At 41.0% G+C, this 26,678-nt stretch overlaps 1 protein-coding gene across 1 annotated transcript in view; it reads left to right on the top strand.

Moving 5' to 3' along the window:
• Positions 1-5,930: 5,930 nt before the first annotated feature.
• The window catches only part of LOC138750979 (sperm flagellar protein 2-like), a 46,725-nt gene continuing 25,977 nt past the window's right edge, over positions 5,931-26,678 (top strand). Inside the window, exons 1-2 of the mRNA XM_069913076.1 lie at positions 5,931-6,028; positions 22,298-22,550. Of these exons, the coding sequence (XP_069769177.1) occupies positions 5,934-6,028; positions 22,298-22,550 (348 nt within the window). The 5' untranslated portion in view covers positions 5,931-5,933. The remainder of the gene's footprint in view (positions 6,029-22,297; positions 22,551-26,678) is intronic.

Below are 26,678 nucleotides of genomic sequence, written 5' to 3'. Positions count from 1 at the left end.
TCTTTCGGGTAACCTTATACAGGGGGCGTAAAAGCAATACCAAGTGTGGAATATGACGTCGCCAGTATCCCAATAACCCCAGGAAACGCTGGGTCTCCTTTTTATTCGCAGGCCTGGCTAGGACTGCGATCTTATTGCGAACCTTATCAGGAATCACCTGTTCTCCAGCATGCCACTGAATACCAAGGAAAATAACCGTCTGGGACGGGCCCTGTATCTTGGTAGGGTTAATGGCCCACCCCCTCTGCATCAGGGCACCTTGGACATTCTCCATACCTTCTCGTACCATCTCTTCTGAGGCGCCTTGGATCATCACATCATCAATATAGTGGTGGATCGAGAGGGAGGGCGGCACTGGTACTGCCTCCAAATCACGAGCAATTAGGCCGTGGCAAATAGTGGGAGAGTGTACGTAGCCCTGAGGGAGGCGGGTGAAGGTATACTGGCGCCCCTTCCAGGTAAAGGCGAACTGATCCTGTGAGACTTCGTCTATAAGAATACTGAAGAAGGCGTTAGCGAGATCAATGACAGCATACCATGTGCCTGAGTTCCCAGTAGCAATGTTTTCAATAAGGGTAACAATGTCCGGAACTGCCGAAGCAAGTGGTGGGGCATGTTTATTTAAAAAACGATAATCAACCGTCATTCTCCAGGAGCCGTCCGGCTTCTGGACAGGCCAAACAGGGCTATTGAAGGGCGACGTTGCAGGCCTCACTACCCCTTCTTCTTTCAAAGCATCAATGGTGGCGGTAATCTCCTCCTGCCCTCCAGGGAGGCGATATTGCGGAATGCATACAGGTTTTGAGGGGGGTGGCACCACCACGGGATCCCACTTGGCTTGACCCACCACTAATCTTTTTGTAATAGTCCGAATTCCGAATGCAAACCCCCCTTGGCTAGTATTAAGGGCTGTACCGGTCAACATATTAATACCCAGAATACACTCGTCAGTGGCAGCTACCAACGCATGTAACCATATGGGGGAAGGGCCATCACCCACCGTGGCACGGACTTTTATTTCCTTTGCCAGGGTGATTGCCCCTCCCATTCCTTCTATTCGAAATGTGGGTCCATTCCAGAGGTCAGGGTTACCAGGAATCACCGAGTGCTCTGCACCGGTGTCAACCAAAGCCAAGTATTGTCGATCATTACCCCCACCCCAGTGAATTGTTAATGGTATGTAGGGCCGCGGATCCCCGTGTGTGCGCCGTGTCTCGATGGAATAGACACGGGAATCCTGCCCACACCTTCAGGCTTCAGAAGGGTTCGGGGGTTTCCAGGACCACATGCTATTGTTATCCTTAAGAGCCTGTTTAACCCATTGTTGTACCTCATCACGGGTAACTGGGGCAGGAGAAGCCGACTCAACAGAAGCAGCAGTGGGAGCAGAAGGCACAGCTGGGCCGGGAGGACCCAGCATCTGGGGATGATGTTCCCCTGCCTTCCTCTTATAAAGGGCATACAAGACTGCAGTAGGTTTCCCATCAATATCACTTTTAGGTACGCCTAACTTTAACAAAGTTAGAAAAAGCTCTTTTCTGGTCAGTCCATTATTAACAGCAGCCCCTCTCCTTTCATCCTGTCTGTCTGCTTTAACCTGGGTTGTACGTGAGTGGATTTTACCTCCCAACTCCAGTTCTTGGAGTCCAGATAGGGCGAGCACTGCCTCAGATACGAGGTGCCCAATTAGCGGACTAGTTACAGACAGGACCAGTCCCCGTATAGTAGGTTGGGCTGAACGAACCAATCGGGTATGCATTCCAGCTGTGAATAATTCTTCATCAGGGCTCCCCCCATGCATCCACAGCCTCAGGCGCCCCGCATACAGAGCAGAGGCCACGGCTGTTGGCGAATCACTGCTATACCCTCCTCTGGTGTGCCCCAATGGTTCTGCAAATGCAGATCCCAATCTACTGATGACGGATACACCCGTAACAGGGCTTCTCCTAGAGTAACAAGTAAATAGTCTACATCTCTCCTTCTGCCACGTAATTTGGCAGTGACTCGAATATCAGTAGTTAATGATCCTAACCCCAACAATTCCTCAGGGGTCAGATATATGCTACTTCCCCCTTGCTCCCAAACCCGCAGAAGCCAGGCCGCCAAAGTTTCTCCTGTCTTTTGCCTAAAACGATCTCCAATGGCGGCCAGCTCTTTTATAGTAAAGTCACGTATTGTTGTTGACTGCTCCCGACCCCTGTTACCACTCTGGCACATGGGAGGCTGCTGAGACCATCCCGTTGAGGGGGGAGCCCACCTAGCATAAGCAGGGGTTTGGGAGCCTTCCCCTGGGTCCGCCTGGGAGATCGGAGCACCGGTCCCTTCAGTTTCTACACTTACATCATCCCCCCTCTCGCCTTCATCTGCTTGGACAGTCCGCTGCCTTACGGGGCGGGCTTGAACAGCGGAGGGAGAGGGGAGTATGCCAGGCACATGCCGGAGGGTATCTGCATTATTACCATTATCATCATACCAGATATTCCCGTCCCAATCATCAATTACATCAGGATCATTGCCATTCCTTATCATGGCACGAATACGGTGTGGATCAGGTTCTACCCCTTGCTTTTCCTTATTCGCACAGAGCTGTTGCCGGAGTTTAATATTACGGCAAATTGTTTGAACATGCTTATCCTCCCATTCTTTGGCTCGATCCTGACTGGTGCTAACAATTTCGCTCATCATCGAGCAGCGCTGTCGCAGAGTCTCTACTTCCTCCTCTAGTTGTTTTCTCTTATGCTCAGACTTTACCTGCTGCTGAACTAATTCAACTTCACGCTGAACGGAGCGGCGTAAGGCTGTGGCCAGCAGCCAAAAACCGTCTGTCAGCGTCCCCCGTTTTTTTGGAAATTTACTTTCTCGGAGGAGAGTGGCAACCCGCTCTCCCAGAGGCACACTTAAGGGTTCTAACCTTTCATCCCAACTGATGGGTGGTCCCAACAAAGACAGGGTATTAGCCAGCATGCCAAACCCATCATCTTTGGAAGTCCATCCCGGAATCAAAAACTGCTCAGGGCTCACCTCTTTCTTTCGGCGAAACATCTTGAGACCAACCCTGCTCGCTGCGCCAATTGTCTTGGGTAAACTTGTACCTTTCACTTTGTTCGTTTTAGATTGGTCACAGTGTTTGAGCTACCGAAAGAAAATAGAGACACACACCGAGAGCAGTTCAGTCTACACAAATGTTTATTACAAATATAAAGCAGGTTTCAAACTACAATATGCAAGCCTGCCTAATCATACTTAACAACGCCTGGACTGGTCCCAACTGCCGAAGCGAGGCAATGACGGCACACTTGTAGTAGGCTGCCGGGGCGCCGGTAGCAGCTCCTTCACCTCCCCCGACTGGGACGTTGCTCGGACTCTAGCTGTTCTTCCTTCTTGATAAGGGATGTTCCTATCCCTTGGAGAGTCTAAAACTTCAGCAGCAGGACCACAGACTTTTATACCCCAAAAACGATTAATCATGCACCCACTCCCTCTAACATTTGTCAGTCAAAATCAAAGCTGAGCATACTATTCTACAATTAAAAAAGATTAATTATTATGGAGCAGGATGCTATAATATCCTGGTTTATCTCGTAGATACAAAGACTTATTGAAACTTCTAAGGCTTTAGCAATACCGTGCCATCCTGCGTTTAGGGGAGAACAATTAATCATGCACCCACTCCCTCTAACATTTGTCAGTCAAAATCAAAGCTGAGCATACTATTCTACAATTAAAAAAGATTGATTATTATAAAAAAGATTGATTATTATGGAACCAGGATGCTATGATATCCTGGTTTATCTCGTGGATACAAGGACTCATTAAAACTTCTTGAGCAAGACAGGTTGTGACCAATACGTCAATTTCAGAGTGTCGTATTTGACAACTGCTTTCCCTGGGCCTCACGGTGGAATTCCATTTCAAAGTGTATCTTCAGATAACTCCCCATGGCTGAGTTTAATTACATCTGCTAATCCTGAAAGTAAGGTGACCTGAATGTGGCCCCAGTGTTGTTAGTTTCAAACAAGCAAGGAAGCATCTGAGCACATGGTTTTAACCCTTCATTACAGTCACTTACCGGTGTCTTCCTGGGGATTGAACCGTCACCCCTCTCCTTTTCGTCTTGTCGTGTCACCTTGTCCGGATACCACTCGCTCAAGACGCCCGAGGCGACGAGCAAGGGACTAGGAGCCGCTGAACTCAGCGGGGTGCACCACCTCCGATGTCCCCCTTTCTCGCCTCCTCCCACTGCTGGAGTGTAGATCCCGGACGAGCCCCCAGTTGTCAGAAGTACAAATTCTCACACATAGGTCTCTTTAAAGTCGGTGACACGACAAGCTTTATTTACAAGTCTGCAGAGTTGGACTCAACTGGCTTCTCGCCAAGTCAAGCCCCGATACATACAGTGCATTGATTTTTATACCTTTTTTGCTTGTCCTTCCCCTCCTCTTTAACACTGTTTTAATTGGTTAGTTTGTGCAAAATCATTCTAAGTACACTTGCATTTGTAATTATCGTGTTAGTCATGTACACTACGAACTCTGCACACACTAAATTCTGTTTTTCACTCTTTTATCAATCTTTGGCTCCTACATGTCTCTTTGTGACCATGAAAGATCTCTGTTTGTAATAACATTGTCCAGCTAAACTTTTATGGTAAGCTCCCTGTCTATTCGGGCTTCCCCTTTTATGATTAATCATCACATTTTAACTTAAGCCCTTTTTAACCTAAATTCTCTATCTATAACACTGTACACAGTACTCCAAATTTGGCCTCACCAATGCCTTGTACAATTTCATCATAACCTCCCTACTCTTGAATTCAATACTCCGATTTATGAAGGCCAACATTCCAAATGCCTTCTTCACCACACCATCTACCTGAGTATCAACTTTGAGGGTACGATTTACCATAAGTCCTAAATCCCTTTGTTGCTCTGCACTCCTCAATTGTCTACCATTCAATGTATATGACCTATTTAAATTTGCCTTTCCAAAATGTAGCACCTCACATTTATCTGCATTAAATTCCATCAGCCATTTCTCAGCCCACACCTCCAGCCTTCTTAAATCACCTTTTAATCTACGGTAATCTACCTCACTGTCCACAACACCACCAATCTTTGTGTCATCCGCAAACTTGCTTATCCAATTCTCCACCCCTACATCCAGATCGTTAATATATATAACAAATAATAGTGTCACTGAAGACTCTTTTACTTTTAATGTACTTATAGAAACCCTTTGGATTTATTTTTTCACTCTGTCAGCCAAAGCCTCTTCAGTGAGGAGGAAATGTTTCCAATTTGTACTGACTGTGGCCTTCTGATGAAAATGTCAAGGATCCAATTGCAGAGAGAGCTGCAGAGGGACGTGAGCACTGAGGAAATAATGGTGTTGAAGGCCGAGGTGTAGTCTATGAAGAGCAGCTCTGTGAACGAATTGCTGTTTTTGAGGTGATCCAGAGCTGGGTGGAGAGCTGACGAATTGCAGTGGGTCCAGATCTTTGCTAAGGTACATGTTAAATCTGGCCATGACCAGCTTCTCGAAGGATTTCGTCACAGCGGAAGTTAGTGCTCCTGGACAATCATCATAGAGGCAGCCCACTCTACTCTTTTTGGGCACCAGTATGATTGATGCCCTTTTGAAGTCAGTGGGAACCTCTAACGGCCACAATGAAAGGATGTCCATAAACACTCTGGCTAGTTGGTTGGCATAGATTTTCAGTACCCTGACGGTTCACCGTCAGGCCCTGATGCCTTGCGAGGGTTTTATATGTGATCACTAGATAGAGCTCAGCAGGTCTTGCAGCAAATAATAGTTTGGTACTGACTAGAAGAGCCAAAAGTTTTATTTTTCTGTAGTTCTACGGTTCAGTAGAGCCTTAATGGTTTGCCAACTGTTTGGGATTGATTGTCTTTTGCCTTTTTCTAGAGCCCAGGATGTTTGCAAAGGAGTTTTCCACTGGCTATCTGATTGGAGAGATTCTGTACAAACATCGACTTCAGAAGGATTTTGATCAGTTCTCCCAGGGCAGGTGAGAAAATGTTCAGAAATTGAATACATGAAAAAAACACAAATGGTGTCACACGGAGTATGGGCTGGCAAGGATTGAGAGCTTTGCCATTTTGAACAGAGTCAAAGGCTGTGGAAGCAGAAGAAATCCTCATTCTATTGCAAAGAAATGGATGGGAGGTCAATCCATAGGCGTGGCAGAGAAGATCACTGGAGTCTTCCCCCCCCCCCCCCCAACCCCCATCGATGTGATCAACCGGGATCACTGTCTGAAGAAGGCGCACAAACTCATCGAGGACCCCTTCCACCCCGCACACAGCATGTTCCAGCTGCTCCCGTTGGGGAAGAGATCCAGGAGGATCCGAACCGGCGCCACCAGGCTGAGGAACAGCTTCTTCCCACGGGCAGTGAGATCGCTGAACGATGGATGAACTGCTCATACAAAGACTCTGTGACTCGCCTATTTATTTAACACAATAATATTTATTTATTTAATATATTTACTGTGCCGTTGTCATACCCACACTCCTGTTCGGCTCCGAATCATGGGTCCTCTACCGGCATCACGTACGGCTCCTAGAACGCTTCCACCAGCGTTGTCTCCGCTCCATCCTCAACATCCATTGGAGCGCTTTCATCCCTAACATCGAAGTACTCGAGATGGCAAAGGTCGACAGCATCGAGTCCACGCTGCTGAAGATCCAGCTGCGCTGGGTGGGTCACGTCTCCAGAATGGAGGACCATCGCCTTCCCAAGATCGTGTTATATGGCGAGCTCTCCACTGGCCACCGTGACAGAGGTGCACCAAAGAAAAGGTACAAGGACTGCCTAAAGAAATCTCTTGGTGCCTGCCACATTGACCACCGCCAGTGGGCTGATATCGCCTCAAACCGTGCATCTTGGCGCCTCACAGTTTGGCGGGCAGCAACTTCCTTTGAAGAAGACCGCAGAGCCCACCTCACTGACAAAAGGCAAAGGAGGAAAAACCCAACACCCAACCCCAACCAACCATTTTTCCCCTGCAGCCGCTGCAACCGTGTCTGCCTGTCCCGCATCGGACTTGTCAGCCACAAATGAGCCTGCAGCTGACGTGGACTTTTACCCCCTCCATAAATCTTCGTCCGCGAAGCCAAGCCAAAGAAAAAGAAAAAAGATTTATTTATTTAATATATTTACTGTGCACGTGTATTTGTCTGGCTGTGTCTTTAATATATTTATATGTTTACTGTGCACGTGTATAATTTGTCTGGCTGTGTCTTTAATATATTTATATGTTTACTGTGCACGTGTATTGTTTGTTTGGCTGCGTCTTTAATATATTTATATGTTTACTGTGCACGTGTATTTGTTTGGCTGCGTCTTTAATATATTTATATGTTTACTGTGCACGTGTATTTGTTTGGCTGTGTCTTTAATATATTTATATGTTTACTGTGCACGTGTGTTTGGGTGCGTCTTTAATATAGTTATATGTTTACTGTGCACGTGTATTTGTTTGGCTGCGTCTTTAATATATTTCTATGTGTACGGTGCACGTGTATTGTTTGTTTGGCTGCGTCTTTAATATATTTACATGTTTACTGTGCACGTGTATTGTTTGTTTGGCTGCGACTTGAATATATTTATATGTTTACTGTGCACGTGTATTGTTCGTTTGGCTGCGTCTTTTTTAAAACATTTTTATTTTTCACACTATAAACCATATTGATCAAGATACATAGATTTTCCTTCTCAAATATATTCAGTGTCATTTTCTCCCACCACCTTCCCTCCTCCCCTCCCTCCCTCCCTCCCTCACCTCCCCTCCCATTTATTTAAAGTTCAGAATATAAGATACATTAAGCCCGTCAAACAATGTTGTCACTTAATAAAAATAAACAAGAAATTCCACCGAGTCAGTTCTTTTCATTATCTTCTCCTTCTGTCATTTTAGGTGGTAGATGTCCACGGTAGGTTTTCTCTATTGTGTTTCATGTATGGCTGCCATATTTATTCAAATATTGTAATGTTATTTCTTAAATTATATGTTATTTTTTCTAATGGAATACATTTATTCATTTCTATATACCATTGTTGTATTCTCAAGTTGTCTTTTAATTTCCAGGTTGACATAATACATTTTTTTGCTCCAGCTAGGGCTATCATAACAAATCTTTTTTGTGCTCCATCCAAATCGAGTCCAAATTCTTTGTTTTTTTATATTACTTTGGAGGAAGATCTCTGGGTTTTTTGGTATATTGCTTTTTGTGATTTTATTTAATATCTGGTTTAGATCTTCCCAAAATTTTTCCACTTTCTCACACGTCCAGATTGCATGAATTGTTGTTCCCATTTCCTTTTTACAGCAAAAACATCTGTCTGATTCTGTTGGGTTGAGGTGTAATGTATAGGCTGTGTATCCAGTTATATTGTATCATACGTAACCTCGTGTTTATTGTACTTCTCATAGTTCTGGAGCATAACTTCTCCCATGTTTCATTCTTTATCTTTATGTTTAGATCTTGCTCCCATTTTTGTTTAGTTTTACCATTTGCTTCCTCATTCTCCTTTTCTTGCAGTTTAATATACATATTTGTTATAAATCTTTTGATTATCATTATATCTGTAATCACATATTCAAAATTACTTCCCTCTGGTAACCTCAGACTGCTTCCCAATTTGTCCTTCAAGTAGGATCTCAGTTGGTAGTATGCCAACACTGTATCGTGAGTTATATTATATTTATCCTTCATTTGTTCAAAGGATAGTAATTTATTTCCTGAAAAACAATTTTCTATTTTTTTGATCCCTTTTTTCTCCCATTCTCTAAAGGAAAGGTTATCTATTGTAAAAGGGATTAGCTGATTTTGCGTCAGTATTAGTTTTGGTAGTTGGTAATTTGTTTTATTCCTTTCTACATGAATCTTCTTCCAAATGTTGAGCAGATGATGCAATACTGGAGAATTCCTACGTTGTACCAATTTTTCATCCCATTTATATAATATATGTTCAGGTATCTTCTCCCCTATTTTATCTAGTTCTAATCTAGCCCAATCTGACTTTTCCCTTGTTTGATAAAAATCTGATGGGTATCTTAATTGTGCTGCTCTATAATAATTTTTAAAGTTTGGTAGTTGTAAGCCTCCTTGTTTATACCATTCTGTTAATTTATCTAGTGCTATCCTCGGTTTCCCCCCCTTTCCATAAAAAATTCCTTATTATTTTCTTTAACTCCTTGAAGAATTTCTCTGTTAAGCATATTGGTAATGTCTGAAATAGGTATTGTATCCTTGGGAAAATGTTCATTTTAATACAGTTTATCCTTCCTATCAGTGTTAGTGGTAAGCCTTTCCAATGCTCTAAGTCGTCTTGTAATTTTTTCATTAGTGGATAATAATTGAGTTTATATAGATGGCCGAGGTTTTTATTTATTTGTATACCTAGGTATCGCATTGCTTGCGTTTGCCATCTGAATGGTGATTCTTTCTTAAATTTTGAGAAATCTGCATTATTCATTGGCATTGCTTCACTTTCATTTGCGTTAATCTTGTAACCCGACACTTCTCCATATTCCTTCAATTTCCTATCTAATTCTTTTATTGATATTTCTGGTTCTGCTAAGTATATTATAATGTCATCTGCAAATAGACTGATTTTATATTCCTTGTCTTTTATTTTTATCCCTTTTATTTTATTTTCTGTTCTTATCAGTTCTGCTAGTGGTTCTATGGCTAACGCGAACAGTAAGGGAGATAGTGGGCATCCCTGCCTTGTTGATCTGCTTAAGTTAAATTGTTTTGATATATATCCATTTACTGTCACTTTCGCCAATGACCCCTTATATAATGCTTTAATCCAATTAATATATTTCTCTGGTAAGCTGAATTTTTGTAGTACTTTGAATAAATAATTCCATTCTACTCTGTCAAAGGCCTTCTCTGCATCTAAAGCAATCGCTACTGTTGAAGGTTTATTTCCTTCTACTGCATGAATTAAGTTAATAAATTTACAGATATTGTCTGTTGTTCATCTTTTTTTAATAAATCCAGTTTGGTCTAGATTTACTATTTTTGGTACATAGTCGGCTAATCTGTTTGCTAATAGTTTAGCTATTATCTTATAATCTGTGTTAAGTAAAGATATTGGTCTATATGACGCTGGTGCGAGTGGATCTTTCCCTGTCTTTGGTATTACTGTAATTATTGCTGTTTTGAAGAATCTGGTAAGCTTTGTGTTTTATCAATCTGGTTGATTACTTCCAGAAGGGGAGGAATTAATAAATCTTTAAATGTTTTATAGAATTCTATTGGGAATCCATCCTCTCCTGGTGTTTTATTGTTCGGTAGTTTTTTTTATTATCTCCTGTATTTCTTCTATTTCAAATGGTTTTGTTAATTTATTTTGTTCCTCTGTAATTTCGGTAGTTCAATATTAGTTAAAAATTCATCTATATTGTCTTCTTTCCCTTCATTTTCAGTTTGATATAGTTGTTCATAGAATTCTCGGAAGTTTTCATTAATCTCCGTTGGATTATATGTGATTTGCTTGTCTTTTTTCCTTAATCCCAATACCATTCTCTTAGTTTGTTCTGTCTTAAGCTGCCATGCTAGGATTTTGTGCGTTTTTTCTCCTAGTTCATAATATTTCTGTTTTGTCTTCATTATGTTCTTCTCCACCTTATATGTTTGTAGTGTTTCATATTTTATTTTTTTATCTGCCAATTCTCTTTTAGTTGTGTCTTCCTTCATTGCTAATTCTTTTTCTATATTTGATATTTCCCTTTCCAGCTGTTCTGTTTCCTGATTGTAGTCCTTCTTCATCTTAGTTACATAACTTATTATTTGTCCTCTGATGAACGCTTTCATTGCGCCCCATAGTATAAACTTATCTTTCACTGCTTCCGTATTTATTTCAAAGTACATTTTAATTTGTCGTTCAATGAATTCTCTAAAATCCTGCCTTTTAAGTAGCATGGAGTTTAATCTCCATCTATACATTCTTAGTGGGATGTCCTCTAACTCTATTGTCAATAACAGGGGTCCAATAATAGTCTAGCTTTATATTCCGTTTTCCTAACTCTCTCTTGCATGCGAGCTGATAACAGGAATAGGTCTATTCTTGAGTATGTTTTAAGTCTGCCCGAATAATATGAATATTCCTTTTCCTTTGGGTGTTGTTTCCTCCATATATCCAAAAGTTGCATTTCTTGCATCGATTTAATTATAAATTTGGTTACTTTGTTCTTTCTGTTAAATTTTTTTTCCAGTTTTATCCATGTTTGAATCCAAATTAAGGTTGAAATCCCCTCCTATTAGTATGTTCCCTTGCATGTCTGCTATCTTCAAAAAGATATCTTGCATAAATTTTTGATCTTCTTCATTAGGTGAATATACATTGAGTGAATTCCAAAACTCTGAATATATCTGACATTTTATCCTTACATATCTCCCTGCTGGATCTATTATTTCCTCTTCTTCTATTTTGATTGGTACATTTTTACTGATTAATATAGCTACTCCTCTAGCTTTTGAATTATATGATGCTGCTGTTACATGTCCTATCCAATCTCTCTTTAATTTCTTGTGTTCCACTTCAGTTAAGTGTGTTTCTTGTATGAATGCTATATCAATTTTTTCTTTTTTCAGTAAATTTAGCAGTTTCTTCCTTTTAATTTGGTTATGTATTCCATTAATATTTAAAGTCATATAGTTCAACATAGCCATTTCAAACTTTGTTTATCTTTCCTTTCCGTTTCCTCATCATCACCTTTCTTTCTTATCCATTTCTGCTTTCTTTTTTTGAACACATTATAAGACAACATTTCTAAAACATAAATAAAAATATTTCCATTATTCTCCTATCTAAAATTCCTTTAACCCCACTCTCCCCTCCCCTTCCTGAGTTGCCCTTTGTCCCTTGTCAGGCAACCAAATCTCCCCTCTCCATTTGGATTTGCGAATTCACTCGCAAGCGTCAACTTATTTCTCAGTAACCGTAACTCCTCCCCACCCAGCCCCCCCCAGAAAAGATTTTAATCTTCATATATAACAAAGGTCACTCTCTTAATTCCCCCCATACTTCCTTTCTTCCCTTCTTAGTTCTTACCTATATTCTATTTTTTTTATGTATACATACACACACATATATATTATATATATATAATATATGCAAATAGCGCCTTTGGAAGACTACACAAAAGAGTCTGGAAAAACAACCAACTGAAAAACCTCACAAAGATAAGCGTATACAGAGCTGTTGTCATACCCACACTCCTGTTCGGCTCCGAATCATGGGTCCTCTACCGGCATCACCTACGGCTCCTAGAACGCTTCCACCAGCGTTGTCTCCGCTCCATCCTCAACATCCATTGGAGCGCTTTCATCCCTAACATCGAAGTACTCGAGATGGCAAAGGTCGACAGCATCGAGTCCACGCTGCTGAAGATCCAGCTGCGCTGGGTGGGTCACGTCTCCAGAATGGAGGACCATCGCCTTCCCAAGATCGTGTTATATGGCGAGCTCTCCACTGGCCACCGTGACAGAGGTGCACCAAAGAAAAGGTACAAGGACTGCCTAAAGAAATCTCTTGGTGCCTGCCACATTGACCACCGCCAGTGGGCTGATATCGCCTCAAACCGTGCATCTTGGCATCTCACAGTTTGGCGGGCAGCAACCTCCTTTGAAGAAGACTGCAGAGCCCACCTCAGTGACAAAAGGCAAAGGAGGAAAAACCCAACACCCAATCCCAACCAACCAATTTTTCCCTGCAGCTGCTGCAACCGTGTCTGCCTGTCCCGCATCGGACTTGTCAGCCACAAACGAGCCTGCAGCTGACGTGGACTTTTACCCCTTCCATAAATCTTCGTCCGCGAAGCCAAGTCAAAGAATATATGATATTTTATATATATATATATATATTTTTTTTAATGTATATATATATATATATATATATATATATACCTACATACACACATACATATAGTTTGTGGTCATTTTAGTTCTCATTACATGTCTTCATCTCTCTGTCTGTTTTGTAGTTGTTCTGCAAATTTTCGTGCTTCCTCTGGATCCAAGAATAGTCTGTTTTGCTGCCCTGGAATAACTATTTTAAGTACCGCTGGGTACTTTAGCATAAATTTATATCCTTTTTTCCATAGGATCGTTTTTGCTGTATTAAACTCCTTCCTCTTCTTCAGGAGTTCAAAACCTATATCTGGATAGAAAAAAAAAATTTGACCTTTGTATTCCAGTGGTTTTTTTGTCTTCTCTTATTTTCCTCATTGCTTTCTCCAATATATTTTCTCTTTTTGTATATCTTAGGAATTTTACTAGAATGGATCTTGGTTTTTGTTGTGGTTGTGGTTTAGGGGCTAATGTTCTATGTGCCCTTTCTATTTCCATTTCTTCCTGTAATTCTGGTCTTCCTCGGACCTTTTATAAATTCTCTCATATTCTTGCCTTCTTCATCTTCCTTAAGGCCCACTATCTTTATATTGTTTCTTCTATTATAATTTTCCATTCTATCTATCTTCTGAGCTAACAGCTCTTGTGTCTCTTTAACTTTTTTATCAGATTCTTCTAATTTCTTTTTTAAGTCCCCTACTTCCATTTCTACGGCTGTTTCTCATTCTTCCACCTTGTCCACTCTTTTTCCTATATCTGTCATGACCATCTCTAATCTATTCACTTTTTCTTCTGTACTTTTTACTCTTCTTTTTATTTCATTGAATTCTTGTGATTGCCATTCTTTTACTGATTCCATTTATTCTTTAAAAAATATATATCCATGTACTTGCCCTTCCCTTCATATTCCATTTGTCTGTGTTCTTCCTCTTCTTCTACTGAGCCCACTCCAGGATCTGTGTCCTTTACCTCTGTTTCTTCTGGTTTTCTTGTTGGGTTGTTTGTTTTATTTTGTTGGGTATTTTTGGTCTTCTTATTTTTATTAAAAGTGTCTTGATGCTGGTCTTCTTCCTCTGGGTTGGTCATCTGTTGTTTCTTTGATTTCTTTTTACTCTCTTCTTTCTTGTTCTCGTTATTTTTTATGTTTTCCTCTTGCTGCTTTGTTGTGGTTGTCAATTTCAGCTGTGGAGATCGACTCCTCAGCTGGTCCCCCCTCCTGTCAGTGTTAATTTTGTCTTGCGCATCGCGCATGTGCGACTCCTCACGCATGCGCGGTTGCGCACTTTTGTTTGGCTCCGTGAGCCATTTTTGTAGTCCCGAGTTTGGGGCTTCGACTGACCTTAGCGAGCGGGCTTCTCTTTCTACGGCGGGCCTCCTCGTAAAGGTAAGGCCTTCACCTTCTTCTTCCGACTTTTCTTCTTCTATTCTTCCCGTTGCTTTTGGCTTTTCTTTTTTCGCTGCCATTTTCTCCACACCTTTATTTTCACTTTATTTTGGTTTTTGTGTTTGTGCCTTTGTTTTTTCACTGTCTTTTTTTTACTTTTCCGGAGAGGGCTGGAGTTCCCCGACCGGCCACTACTCCATCACGTGACTCCCTTTGGCTGCGTCTTTAATATATTTATATGTTTACTATGCACGTGTATTGTTTGTTTGGCTGTGTCTTTAATATATTTATATGTTTACTGTGCACGTGTATTGTTTGTTTGGCTGCGTCTTTAATATATTTATATGTTTACTGTGCACGTGTATTGTTTGGGTGCGTCTTTAATATATTTATATGTTTACTTTGCACGTGTATTGTTTGTTTGGCTGCGTCTTTAATATATTTATATGTTTACTTTGCATGTGTATTGTTTGTTTGGCTGAGTTTTTAATATATTTATGTTTACTGTGCACGTGTATTGTTTGGGTGCGTCTTTAATATATTTACAAGTTTACTGTGCACATGTATTGTTTGTTTGGCTGCGTCTTTAATATATTTATATGTTTACTGTGCACATGTATTGTTTGTTTGGCTGCTCTTTAATATATTTATATGTTTACTTTGCACGTGTATTGTTTGTTTGGCTGCGTCTTTAATATATTTATATGTTTACTGTGCACGTGTATTGTTTGGCTGCGTCTTTAATATATTTATATGTTTACTTTGCACGTGTATTGTTTGTTTGGCTGCGTCTTTAATATATTTATATGTTTACTTTGCACGTGTATTGTTTGTTTGGCTGCATCTTTAATATATTTATATGTTTACTGTGCACGTGTATTGTTTGGCTGCATCTTTAATATATTTATATGTTTACTGTGCACGTGTATTTGTTTGGCTGCGTCTTTAATATATTTATATGTTTACTGTGCACGTGTATTTGTTTGGCTGCGTCTTTAATATATTTATATGTTTACTGTGCACGTGTATTTGTTTGGCTGCGTCTTTAATATATTTATATGTTTACTGTGCACGTGTATTTGTTTGGCTGCGTCTTTAATATATTTATATGTTTACTGTGCACGTGTATTTGTTTGGCTGCGTCTTTAATATATTTATATGTTTACTGTGCACGTGTATTTGTTTGGCTGCGTCTTTAATATATTTATATGTTTACTGTGCACGTGTATTTGTTTGGCTGCGTCTTTAATATATTTATATGTTTACTGTGCACGTGTATTTGTTTGGCTGCGTCTTTAATATATTTATATGTTTACTGTGCACGTGTATTTGTTTGGCTGCGTCTTTTATATATTTATATGTTTACTGTGCACGTGTATTTGTTTGGCTGCGTCTTTTATATATTTATATGTTTACTGTGCACGTGTATTTGTTTGGCTGCGTCTTTAATATATTTATATGTTTACTGTGCACGTGTATTTGTTTGGCTGCGTCTTTAATATATTTATATGTTTACTGTGCACGTGTATTTGTTTGGCTGCGTCTTTAATATATTTATATGTTTACTGTGCACGTGTATTTGTTTGGCTGCGTCTTTAATATATTTATATGTTTACTGTGTACGTGCATTTGTTTGGCTGCGTCTTTAATATATTTATATGTTTACTGTGCACGTGCATTTGTTTGGCTGCGTCTTTTATATATTTATATGTTTACTGTGCACGTGTATTTCTTTGGCTGCGTCTTTAATATATTTATATGTTTACTGTGCACGTGTATTTGTTTGGCTGCGTCTTTAATATATTTATATGTTTACTGTGCACGTGTATTTGTTTGGCTGCGTCTTTAATATATTTATATGTTTACTGTGCACGTGTATTTGTTTGGCTGCGTCTTTAATATATTTATATGTTTACTGTGCACGTGTATTTGTTTGGCTGTGTCTTTAATATATTTATATGTTTACTGTGCACGTGTATTTGTTTGGCTGCGTCTTTAATATATTTATATGTTTACTGTGCACGTGTATTCGTTTGGCTGCGTCTTTAATATATTTATATGTTTACTGTGCACGTGTATTGTTTGGCTGCGTCTTTAATATATTTATATGTTTACTGTGCACGTGTATTGTTTGTTTGGCTGCGTCTTTGCACCTGAAGAACCAGAGAATGTTGTTTTATCAGAATCAGAATTTATTGCCGTGAACAAGTCATGATATTGTGGCAGAATCACAGTGCAAACATTCATATTATGAACCATCTTACAATAATATAAAAAATAAAAATAACAGTACATGAAAAGTAAGGCAGTGTCTTTGGTTCATTGATTATTAAGGAATCTGATGGCAGAGGGGAAGAAGCTGTCCTTGTGCCGCTGAGTGCTCACCTTTAGGCTCCTGTACCTTTTTCCCAATGGTAGCAGAGTGAAAGGACATGGCCTGGGTGGTGGGGTCTTTGAGGATAGAGGCTGCTTGTTTAAGACACCGCCTCCTGTAGACGTCCTCGATGGAGTGAAGTCTGGTGCCTGTGATGTCACAGGCCAAGTTAACAACCCTCTGGAGTTTTTCCTTGTCCTTAGAGTTGGCACCTCTGTACCAGGCAGTGATGCATCCAGCCAGAATGGTCTTCATGTGAGGTGTCTCCTCAGACACCTCGCAAAGTACAGCCTCTGGCGAGCCTTCTTCATGATTGCATCAACATGGAGGCTCCAGGACAGATCCTCGGAGATGTTGACATCCAGGAATTTGAAGTTCTTGACCCTCTCCACTACTGAGCCCTTGATGGGGACTGGGTCGTGTTCCTCTGACTTTCTCCTGATGTCCACAATCATCTGCTTGGTTTTACTAATATTAAGTGCAAAGTTGTTAGCATGAAATCACTCAACGAGCTGATCTATCTCCCCCCCCCTCCTATTCGCTACCTCCTCACCGTTTGTGATTCTACCGACAACTGTGGTGTCATCAGAAAACTTAGCGTTGGAATTGTGTCTGGTGTGAAGGATCACATCATATTTTATATTGTATATGTTTTTGAAGGAGACAGATTGTGGGGGGTTAGAGTGTAGGTCACAAACAAACACAAACACTTCACAAAACAGATCTCATTTAAAATGTAAGAGCTCTGCTCAAGCCAGACAGTCCAGGCTCCATGCCTTTGAAAAAAACCTTGAAGAATGCCTATAGAGACTTCACAAAGGAGGTGTTAATTGGACATGCTGTGGAGTGATGGATTATTGTTTTGAAAGCAACAGATGAACAGACTCAGATCCAGTTTGCTGTTGTAAGAAGATCATATGATTTTGCAAGCAGAGAGAGTGGAACCAAACAGGCTTTCTGTGAGAGTGAGTGAGAGGGAATTGGTTTCTGCAGCGTGGCAAGCAGGCAGCTTGTTTCAAAACCCCATTTTGAAGATGAGTTGTTAGTTCTGAGTTCAGCCTGTTCAAAACCCATGTGGTCCATACAAGAGGAAATGGCTGGCTAGAGTGTTTCACCTGAAATAAGGGAAACAAAAAGGAACTCTGTGGTGACCTGCAGAAGAAGAGGTTATCATTTGGAAAAGCCTGATGGGGCAAGTTTCTTTGGCAAGACACTGAAGTGTCTGATTGGAGGGAATCGGTTTGTGGGTGTCCAATGAGCAATGAATCTCTCTCTGAAAACCAACAAGAACCTTCCTGAGTGGTAACCATTTAACCGTTTTCACCAGAGCTTGGTGAAAATTCATAAATGTTAGGGATAAGTTTTTTTAAAACTGAGTTGTGGATGCCTGGAATGCTTTGGCAGGGGTGATAGTGAAGGCTGAAACATTAGTGGTATTTAAGAGGCTCTTAGCCACATGGATGGAAAAAAGATAGTGGGTTATGGGGTTGGGAGGGTTAGTATTTTTTTAAGGAATATATAGTTTGGCACAACATCGAGGGCCAAAGGACCTGTACTGTGCTGTGGTTTTCTATGTTCTATGACTGTTGAATTCCATTCCCATACTGTTGAAGGCCACCATATCAATGTGTTGTTTAAAAACATCACCGAGACTAATCGTGATGAAGAGAGATGCAAGCTGAATTGAACTGTTTCTTGTGACATGTATTAAGATATTGTGAAACTATATCCTGCGTGCTACCCAGGAAGGTCAACCCACAATTAAGTACCAAAAAACAATCTGCTGGAGGAACTACATGGGCTGAGCAGAACTAACCATATATAACCATATAACCACTTACAGCACAGAACAGGCCAGTTCAGCCCTACTAGTCCATGCCGTAGCAAATCCCCACCCTCCTAGTCCCACTGACCAGCACCCGGTCCAAACCCCTCTAATCCCCTCCTATCCATGTAATGATCCAGTCTTTCCTTAAATGTAACCAATGATCCTGCCTCGACCACGTCTGCCGGAACCTCATTCCACATCCCCACCACCCTCTGCGTAAAGAAATTTCCCCTCATGTTCCCCTTATAATTTTCCCCCTTCAATCTTAAACCATGTCCTCTAGTTTGAATCTCCCCCTTTCTTAATTGAAAAAGCCTATCCACATTTACTCTGTCTGTCCCTTTTAAAATCTTAAACACCTCTATCAAGTCCCCTCTCAATCTTCTACGTTCCAGAGAAAAAAGCCCCAGTCTGCACAACCTTTCCCTGGAACTCAGACCCTGAAATCCTGTCAACATTCTCGTGAACCTTCTCTGCACTCTCTCTATTTTGTTTATATCTTTCCTATAATTTGGTGACCAAAACTGTACACAGTACTCCAAATTTGGCCTCACCAATGCCTCGTACAATTTCATCATAACCTCCCTACTCTTGAATTCAATACTCCGATTTATGAAGGCCAACATTCCAAATGCCTTCTTCACCACACCATCTACCTGAGTATCAACTTTGAGGGTACGATTTACCATAAGTCCTAAATCCCTTTGTTGCTCTGCACTCCTCAATTGTCTACCATTCAATGTATATGACCTATTTAAATTTGCCTTTCCAAAATGTAGCACCTCACATTTATCTGTATTAAATTCCATCAGCCATTTCTCAGCCCACACCTCCAGCCTTCCTAAATCACCTTTTAATCTACGGTAATCTACCTCACTGTCCACAACACCACCAATCTTTGTGTCATCCGCAAACTTGCTTATCCAATTCTCCACCCCTACATCCAGATCATTAATATATATAACAAATAATAGTGGACCCAGGACTGAACCCTGAGGAACTCCACTAGTCACCGGCCTCCAATTGGACAAACAATTTTCTACCACTATTCTCTGACACTTCCCATCCAACCACTGCTGAATCCATTTCACTACCACTTTATTTATTCCTAATGCCTCCACCTTTTTTCCTAACCTCCTGTGGGGAACTTTGTCAAAAGCTTTACTAAAGTCCAAATAGACAACATCCACAGCTTTCCCTTCATCAACCTTTTTTGTAACCCCCTCGAAGAACTCAATCAGGTTTGTCAAGCATGATCTACCCCTGACAAAACCATGCTGATTACTCCCTATCAATCCCTGTACCTCCAAAAATTTGTAAATGATGGGAGAAAAAGAACTGAGAGTGACTGACGAAGTTCCTCTCGCATATTGTGCTCCAAATTCCAGTATCCGCAGTCTTTTATGTCGCACACGCATACATACAGCAGATAAGGAAAGAATAAAATGCCGGGTGTAATGTTGCAGAAAGTCAACTTCTGCAGGTTATTGCAGCGATAGGGAGGGGATGGTATAAAAGGAGACTGAGAAAGGAAATTTGGAATTGAGAGTGATGATTGGATCAGTCACAATTGCTCAAATGAGATGGTGGAGCTCTTTGAGGGGCCGAGTGGCCTAATGCTGACAATCGTATTTTTGGCCTTTAGTGAATTGTGTCATGGATATTCATCAGGATCCATATTCACCAAGGGGGCTGTACCTGTTTTCCCAGGGCTGGGATTTCCCCATCCAGTGACAGGAACACTTCTTGACAATTTAGCTTGTCATTGGAATTTCATCATCACCAGGTCAAAGCCAGTCACTAGGCCCTTTCATGCAGTGAAAAAGCCCGACTGTAAAGGTGGAGATTCTCTGCCCTTATGTTGGGCCTATATGAATGCACTGTGGCCGGCTCCAAGGTGCCGACTGTATTCCCTTCCGGGGAAGGATCATCGGTGGAGCGCTGTGGTCCACCGCCTCACGTGAATGTAATGTTGCTGAAATTGGCTGTCTAAGGGCAGACTGATGATGTTGTGATGCTGCCGTCAGCCCGCGACCCATTTCTCCTCTCTCCCACCCACTCTCCCTCCATGATCTTCTCAGGGCAGGGGCAGCCAGCGGGGGCCATCAGGGGCAGATGGGGCTGTAAAGGTTAAAACCTTGTGTTTTTGATTCTTAGTTAATTTTGTGCCTGCTCCAATTGTTGTTTCTTCATTTCAGGTTCCATATCCTCTAAAGCACACATGTCAAACTCTGGCCCGTGGGCCAAATTTGGCCCGCGATATAATTATATTTGGCCTGCAAGATAATTTCAAAAATGTATTAAAGGTGGCCCGCTGGCCGCCACGCCAGTATAGCGCATGCACAGTAATACAACAAATCCCAGAATGCATTGGCGTCAGCCTGCTAATCACCCCCACCTCCTCTGTTTACGTTGCAGGGTCTCACCGTGGATTCTGGTTTTGGGGCCTGGCCGGTGTCAGGGGAAGCCAAGGCCGCTTCCCAGCGCCCGGAACCGGAGGCCTTGGGCCTGACCTCGCCAGGACCTTTGCCCATTCCCCCTCCCTGCCGCAGGCCGACCCGCGACTCACGGTGACGGGGCTGCTGATCCGCCGAGATGCCGCCCTGCAGCGAGAGCCGATGCCCCCGCACTGTCGTTGTCCAACCCGATCGCCCGCAAACCCCGCCCTCCCGCACACAGGCCTGAGTAAGTATTATGAACTTTAATCTCAGGATAAAACGATCTTCCAATAGTTTCATGTCACAGTGATAAATATATTCCTAGTTAAAAATGGTCCTGCACCTGGATACAAGCTCATTCGGCATAAAACTTGAAAAGTGTGTAAATCAAAGGATATCTGTACCAATGGAAAAAGGGCATGGCAAATAAGCCTGCTAGAGTTCATGCCCACAATCGGTCACCCATTTGATTGTTTCAGGAATCATGTTATTCTCCCACATTCTCAATAGCCCTCAGATTTTACTATTCGACAGCACACGAGCAACATTTGACAAATCCTCTATAGAGAAATATTATTTATTGAATATTTCTCATTTGTTAATGCTTCTGGAAAGAGTTTATCCAAAACTATTATTAAACATTTATTTTAATAAGAAAAAGTTTAACATTACATATGTTGAAAGAAGAGAAAACATGCAGATGTTGTTGAAAATTTTCAATAAATATTTAGTTCGGCCCTCGACTTAGTCCAAGTTTTTAATTTTGGCCCTCCGTGAATTTGAGTTTGACACCCCTGCTCTAAAGCATATCTTTTCTTTGACCACTGTAGCCAAGTTTGCTTGCGCCTTAGCATGTGTAGCTGATGTGCTTGAAGCTGTACTTGCTCTAGATGCCTTTGAAGACTTTGAAGATCTTCCTGTGCTCATCACCTGGGAAATACGATGATCAGGATTCACATCTGAACTTTCAGACACCGCTAATTGAGTCTCTATCTTCTGTATTTTGCTCGGTCCAGCACCAGTGGACTTTGCAACATGCATTCATCTGTTCCAGTTCACTAACCTTTAAGCCAGCTAATGAGGCCTCTTCTTGTTTGGTAGTTGTGGATTGACTTCCGAATCATTTCTCCACAGCCACCGTCACACTGTGATGCAGCTATCCAGGACGCTCTTGATAGAGCTTCAACAGAAGGTTGAGTTAATGGTGGCAGGTAGCCTTGCCCACTTCAGTCTTCTCAGGAAGTGCAGTCCAGCTCTTGTGCAATGCTTACCAGCTGTATGCATCAGCAGTATGTGGCATAATCCCAGTGAGTGCTGTGATCCCATCCCACCAGTGAAGAGTATCACCCAGTAATCATGGATTCTCCCCTCTTTCTCTCTCCTCAGAAATGCAGTTTCTCAGCTCAATAACTTCCAGCGCCTGTTTCCCACGCTTCAGCTCCTGGGGGTGACGTTCACCGACAACGTGGTGAAGGCACTTATTGAAGAGCAGTGCGGAGTAGCCACACGCCTCCTGTATCAGATCTATATTGCTCTCCGTCGGAAAGAGAAGGCCCAGCTCTCCAAAATGGCCTTGGAAACCATGAGGTCACCTGCAGCGGCCAAGCTTGCAAGCATCAGCACTGAGATGTACAAGCAGGTGAATGGGGAGCAAGTTGGGGGGATAGACCAAGAAGAAGGTAGGAAAAGAGGAGTCAGAGGAGGGTGAGAAGGATTGTGAGAAAATGTACCATTGTTTAGAACCGACCTGAATATTGTCCTGGGTTTACTTTAGAATCCGATTCAGATTTTATTGTCATGAACAAGTCAAGAAATTCATTGTTTCGCTGAAGTGCCCCAGTGCAAACTTTTATATAAACCACCTTGAAAAAATAAAAATAGTTCATGAAAAGTCAAAGTGAGGCATTGTTTTTGGTTCATTGATCATTCAGGAATCTGATAGCAGCGGGGCAGAAACTGTCCTTGTGCCACTGACTGCTCGTCTTTAGGCTCCTATAAATTTTTCCCGATGGTAGCAGAGGGAAGAGGGCATGGGCTGGGTGGTGGGAGTCTTTGAGGATAGAGGCTGCTTTCTTAAGACACCACCTCTTGTAGATGACCTTAATGGAGTGGAGTCTGGTGCCTGTGATGTAGCTGGCCAAGTTAATAACTCTCTGGCGTTTTCTCTTGTCCTGAGAGTTGGTACCTCCATACAACCAGCCAGAATGCTCTCTACGGTACATTTGTAGAAGTTTTTGAGAGTCTTCGATGACATACTGATTCTCACCAAAAACACCTCATAAAGTATAGCTGTTGGTGAGCCTTTGTGATTGCGTAACAAGGAGTCCCCAGGACAGATCCTTGGAGAGGATGACACCCAGGAATTAGAACTTCTTGACCCTCTCCCTCCCATTACATGGAGGGAGTGCAGTGAAGATTCATTAGCCTAGTTCCATGGATGGTGGGTTTTGCTGTATGAGGAGCAATTGATTCAACTCGGGCTGGATTCTCTAGAGTTAGAAAGAGAGAGATCTCATTTGAGTATATAGCATTTGATAGTCTATATAAGACATTAAGATATGGGGTGGAGAAATAGGCTATTCAGCCCATCGTCTGCCCTGCCGTCAATCATGAATTAATCCATTTCCCACTCAGCCCCATTTCCTGGCCTTCTCCCCATAACCTATGATGCCCTGGCTAATCAAGAACCTGTCAATCTCTGCTTTAAATACACCCAATGACCTGGCTTCCGCATCCACCTGTGGCAACAAATTTCACAGATTCACCACCCTCTGGCTGAAGAAATTCCTCCACATCTCTGTTCTAAACGGATGCTCTTCAATCCTGAAATTTTACCCTCTTGTCCTAGATTCTCCCACTGTGGGAAACAACCTTTCGACATCTACTCTGTCCATAACTTTCAACATTCGAAATAGGTAGAGTGAATTGTATTAAAATGAATATTTTTCCAAGGATTCAATATCTTTTTCAGTCTATTCCTTGTTTAATACCTCAAAATTAAAAAAAAAAGATCTTAATTCAATTGTTAGAAAAATTTTATAGAAAGGGAAAATTAGGTGGCTTACAACTTCCACATTTTCAGAATTATTATAAAGCTGCACAATAGAAATTTATTTGTTGAATGTTTGACTGAAATAAATCTTCCGTTTGGGCAAATATAGAGTTAGCTAAAATTGATGAGAAAAGTTTGCAAGAATTTATTTATAAATGGAATTCAAAATTGTTAATTGGTAGAGATCCACTCATATTGAAAAATTTAATTGCATTATGGAATAAAATTGATTGAGATAGGTGGAAAAGGTAAGATTTCATCAAAAATGCCTTTATATCAAAATAAGCTTTTTCTCTTTACTGTTCTAATCAGTTTTTGAAGATATGGAATCAATTGAGGATTTAAAAAGTTGAAGATTGTTTTGAAGTGGGAAAATTTATATCTTTTAATCGAATGAGGGAAAAACTTGTATCCCTAGAAATATATTTTTTGTTATTATCAAGTAAAAGCTTTTTTAATTGAAAAGTTAGGCCATAGTTTAAAATTACCTAGACAATCTGCTTTAAAGTTATTACTTGCTAAAGGAGAAATTTACAAAATTTCTGAAATGTATGTTATTACAAAATAAAATGTTTAAATCAAATATTAATAATCAAGATTAAAACGGAAAACTGATTTGAATAGGAAGATAGATGACAATGTTTGGAGGAATTTATGTAAAGATATATGATGAGGTTATAAATGTAAGGTATAGATCAGTACAATATAATTTTTTACATCAATTATACTTAACCCCTCAAAAGTTAGAGATTTAATTTCAGATTTATGTTTTAGATGTGGTGAAGAGATAGGTACTTTTTTTCATTCGATTTGGACTTGTTCTACAGTTAAGACCTTTTGGATTCATGTTAAATTATTTTTGGAAAAAGTATTAAAAGTTGAACTTCCATTTCATCCAATGTTGTCTTTATTAGGAGATATTAAGATGATTGTTTTAAGATTAAGATTGACTATGTATCAAAATGAATTTTTACATTTTGCCTTCGCTGTATCTAAAAAATGTTTGGCTATTACTTGGAAATCTGATTTAGCTTTAGGAATGAAAAGATGACACACTGAAATGAAATCTTGTATCCCTCTTGAAAAGAAAATGTATAATTTGAGGGATAAATATCATTTTTTTGTAAAATTATGGAGCCATACTTAAAAATTGTTGGATTGAAGATTTGAACTCTCATTGCGTTCTGGTATGGCATCTTGGTTTTCACAGCCGAATAGTTGAATATTTGTTTAATTAATGATCTCCTTTCTTCTTTACGGGTAGATATAGGGGAGGAAGGTTAGGGTTAACCCTAATGTGCAGTATTAGTGGGGATGGAGAGGCAGGTGGGGGGGGTTGTTATTATCCATAAATTCTCTGTACATGAATTTATTATAATCTATGTTATTATGGTGTGTTAAAAATTTTAAATAAAATATTAAAAAAAGAGAAATATTTCAACGAGATTCCCCCTCCACCTATTCTTCTGAATTCCAACGATAACAGGCCAAGAGCTGTCAAACACTCCTCATGTGATAACTGTTTCATTCCTGGAATCATCCTTTCAACCCTCTCCAACATCAGCATGTCCTTTTTCAAATGAAGAGCCCACAATACTCCAAGTGAGGTCTCACCAGTACCTTATAAGCCTCATCATCACGTCCATATAACCATATAACAATTACAGTACGGAAACAGGCCATGTCAGCTCCTCTAGTCCGTACCGATCTAAGTGATTTCCTCTAGTACCACCTACCTGCAGTTTACCAATACCCACCAATCCCCTCCCATCCATATACCTATTCAACTTTTCCTTAAATGACAAAATTGACTTTGCTGCGACCACCTCTTCCGGAAAGTAATTCCTCTCAGCCACTATTCACTGAGTAAAGTTCCCTCTCATGTTAGTTCTAAATTTATGCCCCCTAACTCTTAACTTGTGGCCTCTTGTTTGAATCTCACCTATCCCCAAGGGAAAGAGCCTATTCACATCTACTTTATCTCCCTCATAATTTTAAATACTACTATCAAATCCGCCCCCCCCCCCCAACCTTCTACGCTCCAATGAATAAAGACCTAATCTTCTTAATCTTTCTTTGTAATCTATTTTCTGAAATCCAGGCAACATTTTAGTAAATCTTCTCTGCACCCTCCTCTCTATCCTGCTCTTGTATTCTATTCTTCGTGAAATATATTGGCGAAATATTTCCTTTTGTCAAATCAGTGGTCACAGGAACCCCCACCCCCATGTGGAACTGAGGTGGAGAGGTGGTGAATTCTCCTGAGAGCTGTGAAGACAAAGCTCATGGCATCACATACTGAGATTCTTTTTCCTGCAGGTCAGGCTGTTATTGATTACTGTAAACTGTACTTCACTGACCACCTTTGCTCTGTCTGCACCAGTGTCAAGGATCTCCCAGTGGCCAGCCATTTCATTTCTGCATCCCACTCCCATGTCTATTCATGGCCTTGTACTAACCCACCAAAACCACCCTGTAAAATGGAGAAATAACCCTTGATTTTCCACCTGGGCACTCTATTACCAGATGGCATTTGATGCACCATCAATTACTTGAAAGACTTTGAGAAACCAGTAGGCCATTATTCACTTAAGAACAATGGTAGATCCATACTGTTTGATTGTCTTGCACTGAGAGGGGGCTATGGAGCCATCCTCCCTCCCTTGCTTGCTGGTATGCCCTCCCTCCCTTATCCACCTTTTACCTCCTTCATGT

Source organism: Narcine bancroftii, unplaced genomic scaffold, assembly GCF_036971445.1.
Source record: "Narcine bancroftii isolate sNarBan1 unplaced genomic scaffold, sNarBan1.hap1 Scaffold_52, whole genome shotgun sequence".
Classification (NCBI taxonomy): Eukaryota; Metazoa; Chordata; class Chondrichthyes; order Torpediniformes; family Narcinidae; genus Narcine; species Narcine bancroftii.
This window is presented reverse-complemented; position numbering and strand designations above follow the sequence as displayed.